Source organism: Sebastes fasciatus, chromosome 18 (assembly GCF_043250625.1).
Source record: "Sebastes fasciatus isolate fSebFas1 chromosome 18, fSebFas1.pri, whole genome shotgun sequence".
Taxonomy (NCBI): Eukaryota; Metazoa; Chordata; class Actinopteri; order Perciformes; family Sebastidae; genus Sebastes; species Sebastes fasciatus.
In genome coordinates, this window is record NC_133812.1 from 5,201,604 (window position 1) to 5,216,180 (window position 14,577).

The 14,577-nt window shown below is 42.5% G+C and overlaps 1 protein-coding gene across 1 annotated transcript; it reads right to left on the reverse strand.

Moving 5' to 3' along the window:
- Positions 1 to 1,116: 1,116 nt before the first annotated feature.
- On the reverse strand, positions 1,117 to 14,367 carry nus1 (NUS1 dehydrodolichyl diphosphate synthase subunit). The gene is made up of 5 exons (XM_074616113.1): positions 13,740 to 14,367; positions 11,310 to 11,441; positions 6,926 to 7,078; positions 3,294 to 3,393; positions 1,117 to 3,038 (listed from the first exon to the last, which is right to left on the reverse strand). The coding sequence occupies exons 1-5, from the start codon at positions 14,143 to 14,145 to the stop codon at positions 2,948 to 2,950; spliced, it is 882 nt and encodes a 293-aa protein (XP_074472214.1). The 5' UTR covers positions 14,146 to 14,367; the 3' UTR covers positions 1,117 to 2,947.
- Positions 14,368 to 14,577: the final 210 nt, after the last annotated feature.

The following is a 14,577-nucleotide window of genomic DNA, read 5'->3' on the forward strand; positions in this document are numbered from 1 at the left end:
CAGTCCAAAATGGCGGAGGCGTAGCTCTGCTGCTCGGCGCTGACGTTGCAATGGAACGAACAATTGACTTTCACTTCTTCTCAATATACGTTCTTTGGTTACGTGATAAGCGATAGTTCAGTTAAAAGAAGGGGTTGTTAATGTATTTTTATTTTTTTTTGGTAACCTTTTTTGTTGTATTTGTTGAAACTCTCATTACATCCCGACAATAATCAATAAATAAAATTCTCTGACAAAAAAAAAGAAAAAAATCTGGTATCTGTGCAACCCGTCCAATCATTTCATTCGGCTCCGTCACCGGAGTCTTCCACCAGTTGCTAGCTTGACAGCTGTGAGTCTTAACATTGTTGTTTACATTCATAATAGAGAGGCGAAGTCCCGCCCCCTTCCGGTGAACCACCATGGGACCTTTTTTCGGAAAAAATATGAATGATAGTCAACGGAGAGAGACATATATTTTTTTTATCCCAATTGAATTGCGCCATGAATCACACATATGTTTGTCAATTTAAAAGATAATTTTGCAAGTCAAGAAAGTCGCAGTTTGTTGTAAAACTGTGGAAGTATCAGATTGTGAAAATACGTAAGACGACACACCAAAAAGTCTCGTAGTGACGTCTCTCTCTCTCTGAAGCTACGATGTCTGTGTGTTTCCTACTGGGATGAACTCACACCAGCAACGGGTCTGATCCTTCTTTCTCTTCCCGGCTGATAAAAAGACCAGGAGTCTCTGATAAAACACATCAGGAAACATAACATTTCATTTGTGTGTGGAACATAGCTAAGTTAGGTAGCTAGCTAGTGTTGGTGACGTATATTGTGCGAGATGAGAGATGAGAGATGAGAGATGGGGTTCACTGAGCAGTTTAACACAAACTGAGACTTTCCTGAGTTGCAAAATGATCTTTTAAATTTACAAACATATGTGTGATTCATGGCGCAATTCAATCGGGATCAAGAAATATATTTGTCTCTCTCCGTTGACTACCGTTCGTATTTTCCCGAAATAAGGTCCCATAGTGGTCCACCTTAAGATGCGGGACTTCACCCTCTCTATGATAATTTTGGGTGGAGTGGCTTCAGAGGGAGGCCTGAAGGGACAGACTGTCAGTGTTGTAAAAATGTAAATCAACTTTTATTGTCACACATTGTATACACAGCACACAGTGGAATTTGGCTTCTGTATTTAACCCATCTTAGTATATAAGGAGCAGTGGGCTGCTACTAAACAATGCCCGAGGAGCAGTTTGGGTTGAAGGGGGAAGTCACCTCAGCAGTGCCCAGGAGGCAAACTGGCACCTCTCCAGCTACCAGTGAACACTCTGTACTTGGTCCGTGCGGGGACTTGAACCGGTGACCCTCCGGTTCCCAAGCCAAGTCCCAAACGGACTGAGTCTACTGCCGCGCCCAGTGTTGCAGACTTGGCGATTTTCTCTCTAGATTTAGGGACTTTTGGAGCTAGTGCTGCTAGCTACTTTCATTGGAGAAGAGTTGGCAATATTAGGCTGGGTTTTAAGATTTTTTTTTTTTTTTTTTAAATCTAGCTTGGTGGTTTCTCCATTGTTGCAGACTCAAGCTTTAAACAGTGAAGGGTCTGTCAGCTTTAAAGGTCCCATATCGTGCTCATTTTCAGGTTTGTACTTTGTGTTTCTACTAGAACATGTTTACATGCTGTTATGTTCAAAAAACACATTATTTTCCTCATACTGTCTGCTTGAATATGCCTGTATTCACCCTCTGTCTGAAACACTCCTTTTTAGTGCATTTCAACGGAATTGCGTTGCTAGGCAACAGCTTGGGTCCATGTTTACTTCCTGTAAACTGATGTTATTCACGTACACTGTAACAGGAAATAAACTGGGACACATTTAGAATGTTTATGTTTAAAACCTTGTAATGATCTATATATTGTATATTTGTGACATCACAAATGGACAGAACGCCTTGTTTCAAACGCAAAATTTCTAAATATGTATTTCTCTGTATATTGAGCGTTTTGATAGTTTAACAGTATTTATATATCATTTAAACCGGCTTTAAAAGACATGAAAATCTCACTTTTTTACAATATGGGACCTTTAAGGAAACAATGTCAGTCAAGATTAGTATATATCAGGGGAGTTAGGATTATTTTGTTGTGACGTAAAATGGACTTGTCTTTAAGAGCTGTCAGTAGACACACAGACAGACAGTGCATTTCTTTATTTCAGAGCCTGGTCAGTCCAACAGGAGCCTTGAACAAACCTCTGTATGTGTCTGAAGCAACACTACACATGAACACACGACTGCAAGCTGGAGGCCACGGGGACAAACACGGAGCCACATGAATTTCTCATATTTACACATTATTAACCGCTCTGTCCCTAAGCTCAACTTCCGCCTCTCAGCTCATGTGTTGTCGGGGAGTCAAGCCTCTCTCCTCCCCCACCCCCGAAATGCAGCTGGATTTCCCAGGGTGCCTCGCGAAGACGGGCACAAAGCCTTGTTTCTTCTTTATTATCTGCTGAGTGAAGGCCAGTCATTTTTTTAAGTCTTCGGGCAGAAAATAGCAGCTGGAGACTGAATGACAACCAGTGAGCCAGAGGGTTTTGAGAGGACAGAACAGGGTTTGTGGAACACTGATGTCTGTGCAGACAGTCTTCTCGTGTCAGTGTGTGTCTCTGACGTGCTGTTTTTCCTCTTGGCTCGGAGAGAGAGCTCGTTCCAGAGGTCCTGGAATGTGAGTTTATTATAAGACAAGAGCTGGTGGCAGGAAGTGAGCTGGCTGGCTTTGTCTCCTGGTGTCCTCGTCTTTGAGCAGTCTTTAAAGATCCAGGAGATGGGACAGATTTTAGTGGAGACGAGTGGAGCACGGAGGGGTCATCACATGTCCAAACTCTCCTCTTGACTGCGTGAACCCCACACTTCTTCTACCTGTATATAAAAAGAGCCTGACGCGGGCTCCGCGTTACTGGCCGAGCCGCTGCTGACAAACACCGAACCGCTGCAGGACGCCCAGCAGGTCCTCGTAGGAGATGTTTCTGTGGGAGGGCAGGGAGCTGAGGACACAGAGCAGGACACACAGGAAATGTCAAACTGTACACAACACATCCAGAGAGAAAAACACACCCGCACTGGGAGTTCAACAGTGCCATCTGCTGTTCATGTTGAAGGTTTCTTTTTGTTCATATTACTAAATATATATATATCAAAGCTGAGCCTTCTGCTCGTGTGTGCAAAATCAGTTTATAATTCTTAGTGCCTCCGTCATCGATACATTTAAGTGACACGTGTAAACACAGACAGTAGCTTACAAGAATTCAGTGAGTCTGATGTGCCAGGGGAGGAAGCCCAGCGTGCTGTCCACAGGACCGAACTTCACCACCAGCTCAGGGTCCGGGATATTCTTGGACTCTGAAACAAGCACAGGGACAAGCAGCACAACAGATTTATCCACATGAACTCTTTAAACCTGCAGGAGGCAGAATGTTTTTGGCATCATTGAGCAAAAAAATTCCATAATAACCTTTCAGCATATTGTAATTCAAGTGTTCCGAGAGATTTCTGCACCTCTTTGTGGCTCTGTTTTCAGGCTTTAAATAATCTAGCCTGTGACGGGAGACTTTGGCCAATCAGTCATTTCAGAGAGCGAGAGCGTTCCTATTGGCTGATCAAACGGGTCATCTAGGCAGCGCTGATCAAATATGAATTAATATTCTTTTTCTTTTTTTTAAAGATTACTTTTTGGGGCTTTTTGCCTGCATTTAATAGAGACAGTGACAGTTATGAAAGGGGAGAAGAGAGAGGGGATGACATGCAGCAAAGGGCTACAGGTCGGATTTAAACCCCAGGTTGCTGCGGTAAGGAGGGGGCTTTGGTAAGTGGGGCACCTGCCCCTAGAATCAATATTCTAACAAATCGAGGTTCATCTGAATATTATTTCCTCTGCACGAATGTTCCGCTGGGGTGTGTGAGCATTCATAAGAACCCACAAAATCTGTTTTTTATAAATTTCCATGCAAATATTTCGGACGAAAATCTGTGCTTGGTGTGAAACGGCTTGAAGCCTCCTCCTCCTCTCATCCGAGATACAAAACACAGGACTTTCTGCTGCGATGCAGAACAGGTGACATTTACCATCAGTGGGAAACATGACTGAAAGTGTGATATTATATATTGTGATATTTTTGTCTGGCGAGACATTGTCAGCAGTGTTGTGACACTTTCTGCGGAGGCAGAGGTGATTCGGTCAGTTCAGTGTTTGATCAGTTAATGCTTGTTAGACTTTGAGATGTTGGCATGCGTTCATGTTTGTGTGTGAAAAACATAAACAAAATCTATTGCACTTTGGTTCACTCTTTCATTTCAGCTGTGTATAAAAGCCCTTTATAATGCAGGGAATAAATACTCCTAGTATGTAAACTATCATATGTATCTAATGCAGATCACACAGCACAGTGCAGCCTGTGTTCATTATGGTGACAGTGATTCTCAGCTCTAGTCAATGACTGACTTCTGAGTCATGACTTCAGGGCACTTCAGGTAAAGCAACAGGTTGCCGTCCTCACTGACTGATGACTGACTCGTGATGTTGACCGACTGATTGTTGTATTACTGCCGTGTGTTTGTTTTTGTCCTCCTGTCTGTGTGCATGCGTTCACTGTCCTTCATCCAGAGCACCGCTCACACTGAGGAATACAGGCTGCTGCTGTGTAACCTCTGATACAGTGATACTGGTTAACAAGGTCACCAGAGAAGCTTTGAGACATTTTCTTGAAGAAAGATGTGCTGATGCCTTGAAGCCTGACCACTTTACTGCTCAATTCCCTGAGTGAACAAAGGAAAACCACACACTATATTATAGGTTCTCTATGCGCAATTCAGAGCATTTTTTTTGCCTCCACATGGCTCTCAACATGACGACGGCAGAGCCAGCGGCAAACAATGTAAATAACGGCAACAGTGCTGACAGAGCTAACGGTGTTTACCTGGGGGGGGGGAACCGGAGGGTGAGTGCTATACTTCTGAGACGACGCCGTTGGTCAACACGGCGTTCAACAATAACCGCTACCTGAGCGCAGTGCAAATCGGTGGGCGTGAGCTAGCCAGTGGGGCACAACAGAGACTCATATGCATTAAAATGCACGGGGCCGGCCGGCTATGTAAACAAAGCACAGAGAAGCTCTGATTACATCACACACAGAGGTAGCCATTACTCCATTGTATCATAGAAAATAGTTGTTGCTGTTATATTAATGCTCTGAATCCCGTATATAGAACCTTTAACCCTCTGAGAGCCACAATAAACCAGTTTTTGTCTTTTATTAGGGAGGTACTGGGGGTCTTTAGGGGGAGATAGCAGGTCAGTAGTAGATGTCACATAGAAGTGGTGTACATCATCTGAAAGCTGAGAACCTGAAGATTAATTTGAGATGCAGCTCAGCACTGTGTGTTAAGTTCTTCTGGTCATAAATAAACATGAATTTAACAATTAATCAATTGATTAAAATAAATAGTGAGAGTGTATAAGGGTTTAGAACATTATGATAGAAGTATATAATGTCCATCCCCATGCTCTATTATGTCTCAGAAGTTGTTGTAGCAATTTTTAGATTGATACCATTTCTTACAAAGATTTGGTGCGAAATGTAACCATTTTCTACCACTCGAGAATTGATAAAAAATAATCAATAATCCCTCCAAAATACCACATTAAGACACCAAGACCTCGAGGAACACCGTAGAGAAAGCCATCCTTATTGTCAATCTAGCTAGGAAAGCCATCCATCCTCTGAATGCTCTAGGTCTCTAGTTTGTGGCTGTAAAGTTTCATGAGGCTGTGATTATCCTAGAGGTCACCACAGGTCATTTCATAAAGTGAGGAAAAATTTCCAAAAATTGTCTCACTATTTGAAATGGCTACTACTATGGGGACTAACATCATCACACATGAATACAGTTGGGCTCATTGGATCAACAAGAGTCTCAGCTTTACAGTGATACCCAATTTATGTAATTCAAGACTGTTTAGGGACCCCAGGATGCAGAAATATGGACACAGACGGAGCCCTGAAGCCGCTGCTGCTCTGTTAACGTGCCGCTCACGCTACGCCTCCCTCCCGTGTAGACACGGTGTTGAGATGATGAAGAATGTCACAGCTGTCTGCTCCGTTCTCCGAGGGGCCATTAAACCTGCTGTGAAGCTACAGTGCAGCGTGCCTCCTCGTCTCCACTGAGGTGTTAAAGACTTTCACTATCGTGATTATGGGGGTTTAATTTGTTTTGTGTGTGTAGGTTGTTGCAGTCAGCTTGAAACTTGAGTGTCTTGGTCTCTGCCAAATCGCTTAAAGGGTATTATCTCCAAATTTCACGCTCTACTGGGTGTACTCTGATTCTTCTTCAGCTTATGATTCCCTAAAAACCACTGCGGGAACGTGATCTGGGGGTAACATTTAGTTCTGGAGATTGGAAAAGGATCTGCAATGTACCTCAATTTCTATACATGAACAAAATTGTATTTATTAATTATTAATTATTTATTTTCATATTTTACACCCGTTCGTCTCCAGAAAATGTTCCCCAGCTCTTCAAACCTTTGTTTTAAATGTAAGATACACAAAGGTACATTTATTTATTTATAATGTGTATGTATACAGTCTTAGCAGCGTCTGTTGTTAGTTTGGGATGGGATTTTTATTTTATTATTTATTTATTATTATTAATAATAATAATATTTTTATTTTATTTTAGTTCCATGTGTGTGTTTTCTCTCTCAGTTGTTGTTTATTATGTAAAAAGAATGTAATAGAAAAAAGCTGAGACATGTCTGGTGCACTGCATCCCAAACACAAGACATTGTGAGAGACACATGATGCCACCAGACAAATACAAATAAAATATAGAAAAAAAAGGTGCATGTTGTGTAATGAAGGTCATGAAGTGGTACCTCTGAGCAGTATGTCCAGCATGGAGACGCTGATGTCTTTGGAGCTCCTCTCTTTATTCTCCACAGAGCGACAGAGCTGCTGCGCTGCCTGGACGATGCTCTGCTTTCCGTCCTCTGGAGACAACACCTTCACCGTGGGCCTGCTGGACACCACTGAGACACACACACACACACACACACACACACACACAACAAACATGATTAGCTTCCACTGCCTTGTAGTTGAAAATGTGAGCATGATGTACCTTCACTGGGAGATGGTGAAATAATTCCTGTTGGTCATGCATCTAAAAATCTAAAAATGAGAAATGTGCCCTCTAACTCAAAAGTGTCATGAGCCATGAGCTGGATAATTTCTCTGAGAAAGAAAACCCACTCGATATTTAAAAATAGTAGGGCAGTCAATCGATTAAAATATTTAATCACGATTATTCGCAAATTAATCGCACATTTTGTATTTGTTCAGAATGTACCTTAAAAGGGAGATTTGTCAAGTATTTAATACTCTTATCAACATGGGAGTGGACAAATCTGCTGCTTTATTCAAATATATGTATATATTTATTATTGTATAGTGTGTCAGTGTGCTGACTTGATTATGACTTGCCTCTCTCTTTTGATGATTTGTATAAAAAGCTGCAGAAGATAATATAGAATATGATAGTTTATTCAGTAATTTGGTCATTCCATTAAAGAGCAAGGAACAAGCTTTGGTTATCGATGCTCCGATATCAGTAGAAGAGGTTAAAAAGCTAGAATTACCGCCTCACGTTTGTCAGTCAGTCAAGTTCCACGTCAGTCCAAAATGTCATCACTTCATCATTTTATCCTGTTATAAGACATTTGTGTGAAATTGACCGTTGACCACCAAAATCGAATAAGTTAATCCTTGAGTCCAAGTGGACGTTTGTGGCAAATTTGAAGAAATTCTTTCAACGCGTTCCTCGGGGGTTGTGCAATTTATCAGATTTCAATCATGATTTTGACCTCGACAATTATGAAAACAAGATAATCAACATAAAATGATTATTGTGCCTCATTCTTCATTTCCCTTTCCTTTACAGCAGCACGCTTCCGCCCCGCTCGGCAGGGTCAGGGACGGCTGCTCGGCGTGGGAGGAACCCCCTAGTGGGAGATCAGCTGTTCTAGCAGCGGAGCATCTCATGTCGTCGTCTAGTCGTCTAGCGCTCGCTGTGCCACAAGGTTGCTTTAATTTATCGACACAATGTTTTCGTTCCTTTCTGTAAAATAATTAGTGAACAGCTCGTCATAACTTCTTTTAGTTGTGAACAAATATAATTAATGAGACAGTATTTCAAAGTTTTCTGAATCTGCTCTTTTGATTTACGGAACATGATTTTACAGAGCAAACATTTCCAGAAGAATTAAATGTTCAGACGAAGGCTATGATATGTGTAAATAATAAAATAATCATTTAACCAGGAATAATAATGGTCCAAAATTATGTAAAATTGCAGTCAAAAACTTTCAAATTTTCTCAGGGTAGGAGCCCCAAAACCCATTATCTCCTAGCATTTTTAATGCACTGAAATTCATAATGTGTCTCTTTATCCTGCTGCATAATATGTAGCTCTCACACCTCAGCTCTGCATGCATACCTGCAGCTTGTCTGGCTGGCTGCTGCTGATTCCAGCCTATAGACATCCTATAATATATCGTACAGCGATACTACAAATAGCACCACCACCGTGACCCTATAATGTTCCAGTTATAGAAGATGAATAACCCAAGTGTAAGAATAGCAATAAAATCACAGCTGATTATGACTGACACAGTATAACATGCTTAAAGAAATGATGAATAAATAGGAATGAGATACCGGCAGGTATGCACGCCAACATGTGAATAAGAGGAGTACCGGCACTTATTTTTTTCCCACTTCAAGCTCGGGATAGAAACCTGTTGGTGTGGGTCTCTGTGGGCTAGCTGGCAGTGTCAGTTTCTGTCTTTTGTGTCCTGGAAGAATATCCTGGAAAACGAGTCTAAGATGATGCAAAGGAATGCAATACTCCTGTCCTGGTAGTCAGCCAATAGAATGACACTGTGGATGGGGGGATGATACACTGAAAGGTGAGCCTGTAGTTTGTGCATTCAGCCTTCCTGCTTTCCTTTATGTTCTTCTCATTCTACAGTCTGCTCCAAATACAGCCGTTTGTTAAAGGAAAGAGTCAAGGAGCTTTGAGGTCATTTCATCCTAAATGATTTGAGGAGGCGATATCAAACAGATGGTAACGTCGTTGTGTCAGCCAGTTTATTCGAGATTGTACTTTGCTCTGTAAATGTTGTGGCAATTTTAAGTGTCTGTGTGGAATGAAAAGGACCCAGTACCAGCGCCAGCTAGGGCAACAGTAGATAGATATCCCTTTAGCTTAGAGCTTCAGCCTAAGCCTTCACAAAGAATGAGGCAATGAAAGATTGTGAAACTGAAGTGGAGCTTCAAATGCAGCTGTCCAATGACTGCAAAGAAAAAATTGATGTTGTTCCAAGGCCGAGTTATCAACTCAGCCCAGAAAATATGTTGCGGGAAATCTCTTACATGCCAGACGTGAAACATTAAACGAGTATCACAGCTTCAGTCGTTATGGTGACATCCTGTTTGAATGTCTCAAAAGTGAATAAAATGCAGCCAAGTTAACAGATAACAAGGTTATGGCCTAGATTAGTATTTATATATACACCGATCAGCCATAACATTATGACCACGGACAGGTGAAGTGAATAACATGGATTATCTCATTATCTCTGGCAGTGGGGGGGATATATTAGATAGCAAGTGAACATTTTGAACTTTGTGTTGGAAGCAGAAAAAATGGGCCAGAGTAAGGATGTGAGTGACTTTGACAAGGGTCAGATAGTGCTGGCTGGACGACTGGGTCAGAGCATCTCCAGAACTGCAGCTCTTGTGGGATGTTCCCGGTCTGCAGCGGTCAGGACCTACCAAACGTGGTCCAAGGAAGGAAAACCGGTGAACCGGCGACAGGATCAGACCCGAGGTTCATTGATGCACGTGGGGAGCGAAGGCTGGCCCGTGTTGTCCAATCCAATAGAAGAGATACTGGAGCTCAAACTGCTGATAAAGTTAATGCTGGTTCTGATAGAAAGGTGTCAGAACACACAGTGCATCACAGTTTGTTGCGTATGGGGCTGCGTAGCCGCAGACCGGTCAGGGTGCCCGTGCCGACCTAATGTTACGGCTGATCGGTGTATATATAAACTGCATATGTGTCTTCAGCATAGACTGTATGTAAGACGTGGACATAGTCACCGTGACGTCACTCATTGGTTTGAGGACTACGGTTTTGAAGCATCGAGTTCGGCATTTTGGCCGTCGCCATCTTGTTTTTTTGGAACCAGAAGTGACACGAGAGGGTGGAGCTAAGAACAACCTGATGCTGAAAAAAATCAATATCAGTTTAAGTGTATGTTATATTTAGAATATTTTCAGGCAACTGTTTCCGACGGGGAACTGAAGCCGTTATCTATGCCCTCGCCAAAACCACTCGCCAAAAAAAAAAACAGTAATAGACTATTTGACTCTAAATGGGACCATCATTTACTAAATGAACATCATGCTGTATTGAAGAAGACTTGAAACTAGTGATTGAGACCATAAACTCATGTTTACAATGTTTACTGAGGTAATAAATCAAGTGAGAAGTAGGCTCATTTTCTCATAGACTTCTATACAATCAGACTTCTTTTTGCAAACAGAGGAGTCGCCCCCTGCTGGCTGTTAGAGAGAATGCAAGTTTAAGGCACTTCAGCATTGGCTTCACTTTTCAGACCCTGGAGTTGCCGCCTGGTCTTCAGCCACCTTATGATGGCAGCTCTTCTTCCTTCCTATCACTCTCAATCTAAACTGTAGCCTAGTGTGAGTGAGGCAATTAATGACTTATGTCCACTTTTACACAACCATATTGTGTCAGTCACTCAGTGCACTAAAGTTAAACCAGGTTACTCAGAGAAACCAGGTTACGAGGGTAATCACAGAATGCGTCTATACCTGCACTGAAGTTGCTGTAAATCTGTTTCCGTGCAGCATATTATTGATTGGTTTATGTGGGCTCATAACTCAAAGTTGTCTTTGAGCAATCCTGATTAAACTACCGATTTTAAAAAGTGTGTGGGATCTGTCGTGCACATGTGTATGTGTAAAGAGCTGATTGGAAACCGAGTTACTTGTATATATGGCAGAGAAATCGGCGTTCTTAAGGAGAAATCCCAGATTAGGGAAACCAGGTTTCTCCTTTACATGGCATTTAAGAAATCTGTTTACTGGAGAAAGCCGACTGTAACACGATTATACTCAAGTATGCATGTAAACGCACTGACTGAAACGGTAGTAGTAGTAGTAAGTCCTTACCATGGTGCTGGTGATTGTCGCTGCCATTGCTGAGGAACTCCACATTGTATTTGGATCCGTCTGCACCCAGCAGGTCCTGCTGCTGCCTCACTATCTCTTCCAGCAGACGGGAGTTGTTCTTCCGGAAAATACCTGAGCGAAGAGACCGATGAGGATGATATAGTAAGTACATCATTCAATCCAGAATAAAATGAAAAAAACATTTTTATTTATTTCAGTAAGATGCTGGAGGATGGTAAATGGACTTGCATTTATATACAGTAGCGCCTTTTTAGTCTTCCGACCACTCGAAGCATTCAACCATTTACACACACACATTCATCCACTGATGGCAGAGGCTGCCTTGCAAGGTGTCAACCTGCCCATCAGGATCTGATCTAAATACTCATTCACACACCGATGGCTCAGCCTTCAGGAGCAATTTGGGGTTAAGTATCTTGCTCAATGACACTTCGACATGTGACTGGAGGAGCCGGGGGATTGAACCGCTGACCTTTTGATTAGTGGACGACCCGCTCTACCTTCGGAGCCACAACTGTGGCTGTGGAAAGCAGCGAAGGCTACAAGTGGAGGATGAAACTATAGAGGTAGACCGATTATTGTTATCGGTGGAACTGGGCTCTGATAGTGGCAGATGGCTGCGCAGCCTCAACCAGTCATGTTCATCACCGTTTTGCATGGAGGCTTCATACACAAAGTCAAGGTAGAGGGGCAGAAAAAAAGTTATCTCTTGAATATGAATATGAAAATATGAAACGCAACACTTTCAGCTCTTTGTCCCAGATACAAGACAGGCAGACCGGGAGGAAAAAGAGCCACGTTCCATCCACGTACCATCCATCCATGAAATGAAATCACACACTGAAGGATCCTCCTTACCCCGGGAATTCTTAAATTCAGAGTGACAAAAAAATATTTTTTAAAAATGGCGTATGGAAAAGTAGCCGACTAGGCTGCTGCAGAAGTAAAGAAGATAAAGACGATTAATTGGTTATCGGCTTCCTTCCTGCTCCAAACTATCGTTATTGTATCGGCCTTTAAAAATCCACTGTAGCTGTGTATTGGCAAGAATCTGGCGATATGATACGTATCATGAGAGAGGGGTTATGATCCAATGTATTGCGATATATTGTGATACTGTAAACAAGGCAATACACTGCGATTATTTAATTTAATTTTAGGAAAACTGTCATAGTATAAAGAATGCACCATCATATGCATAAAAAAGTTAACTTTTTTATGCAATCGATACAGTGTTTGTGAGAATAGAGCAGTATCACAAAACATTGTATCGCGATATTAGATTTTTTTCTCTCGATTTTTTCTCACATCTCTATAGCTGTGGCAGTTTTTCCTTCCTACATAATGAAATCAATATAAGTAACAGTTCCTAAACAAGTATCTAAGTGCTAAACCAAATGATCAGATGTCAGGTACGTCAATATCACAGATTCAAAGATGGCTCCCCTGAGAGGAAGGCATCAGTCTTTTACTCTGTTCAAACGAGTGAGCACGCAGAAGAGAGAATACAGATATTCAAAGTAGGAAGTAATAAAGTGGGGGTTGACGTGACCAATTTGCATCATTTGGTCAGATGATAAACTCCAGCTCTTTCAGCTCTTTAGGAATGAACCTGTTCATCCTGATCGAGGTGTTTAACCGGGGACTTTAGTGTTGTGTTTGAGTCCAGCTGATGGTTCCCAGTTTAGAAACACAGCTTGTGAACAGTTTGTGTTCTAAACTGGTATCATGTCCCGACAGCACAGCCTTACATCTGAACTATGAGCCTCTAGAAGTCACACCGGGGTCCCATATTCAACCTGGAAAACAATTTATACCCAAATAACAAGTATCAGATTTTCTAATAACATTGTGTCATGTCTGTTTCCTGAAGAGACCACACAATGAACACATAATCTCTGCAGCTTCTCTTTACAGCTGAGGTTTATAAAAGTGGAACAAACCAATATAACTCTACAGTCACATGATGACATTACAGACAGAAGACGGGGGCCATTTTTCAGCTTGTATAAACTATGGTCAGATGAGTTATGAATCATTATGAAAGTCAAACAAACGTATCAAAATCAAACACAAAGGGGAAGCTGAAAAAGATGAGATAAGAAAACAACTGTGTAGTTTGGACACATTACTGTAGATTACATTGCAGCTATGCACACTTTTGCATATTTAGACAGTTTCAGAGGGCTGGATTCACTTAAATACACTAATGAAACTGGGATAGTCAGCCCTGTCTGGTTTCATTCAATATGAAAGCATTGATTTTGAATTTGGGATATGTAAAGTAAGTTAGTTAGCAGCAGTTATGTCACATTATCACTGTAGACAGGTAAATTAAATAGCAGTGTGCCTTTATTCAACCAGCAGAGACACAGAAGACAGACGGACAGTGAAGGTAAAGATGCTCACCGTGATTGTCATAGACGCTGACGTAGGAGATGCCGACCGCCATGCACCAGACCACCAGGTTGGCTATGTCCGTGTAGCTGGGCTCTTCCTCCGCCACCAGCAGGCCGATGTGGACCGGCAGCTTCTCCAGAGACCTGCCGTCAGACAGCCACCGGGACCGGCGGACAGCAGCTCGGTTTCCAGTCACCGGGTTGGCGTTAGCGTTAGCGTCGGGGTTCTGGTTCAGCTTCTTCTGGTGGTCCGGGAACCCGGCCAGGGCGACCGGCAGCAGCAGAGCGGCCACAGCGCGCTCCCACAGCCGACCCTTCAGGCTCCGCAGCCGGACCCGGAGCCAGGCGACCAGCGCTCTGTTGATGTGGACCAGAACCAGCAAGAACCGCCACAACAAGCCGTACAGCAGCGCCATGAGTGGCCTTGTTCTGTGAGAAGTAATGTCTTTAGAGGGTAGTGGTGAGAATGAGGTGTTCACTCCTCAGTGTCAGTATTAGTATCCGCCTGTTAGACCTGTTTACTCTGTTTCATCTCTTTCATCGCTGCCTGCAGCTCCGTCTGTCTGCCGCCATCTTCCTCTCTCGTTGGCAACCCCTGACCTGTGAACTCGCAGCGTGATACACGGAGCTCTCTGATTGGACGAGAGGAGAGTGACGCAGGGACGCAGTGCTAAGCACCGCCTTAACGTGTGTAAACCAGGCCGTGACATCACATGAGACACATACACACATACAGCAGGGCTTCAGATGATCACTGGACTAAACTAAAACTGAAAGAAAATAAATTAGTAGTCGTTTAAAAGTAAAATTATAAATTATGAACATATTTACATTTACAGTCTTTAATG

Excerpts from the sequence above, each read along its gene's own strand:
- nus1 (XM_074616113.1), bottom strand. The coding sequence starts at position 14,145 with ATGGCGCTGCTGTACGGCTTGTTGTGGCGGTTCTTGCTGGTTCTGGTC. Across the intron at positions 7,079-11,309 it reads CGACAATCACCAGCACCATG|TGGTGTCCAGCAGGCCCACG; the intron begins GTAAGGACTTAC and ends TGTGTGTCTCAG. Across the intron at positions 3,039-3,293 it reads ATCAGACTCACTGAATTCTT|CTCCCTGCCCTCCCACAGAA; the intron begins GTAAGCTACTGT and ends CTGTGTCCTCAG.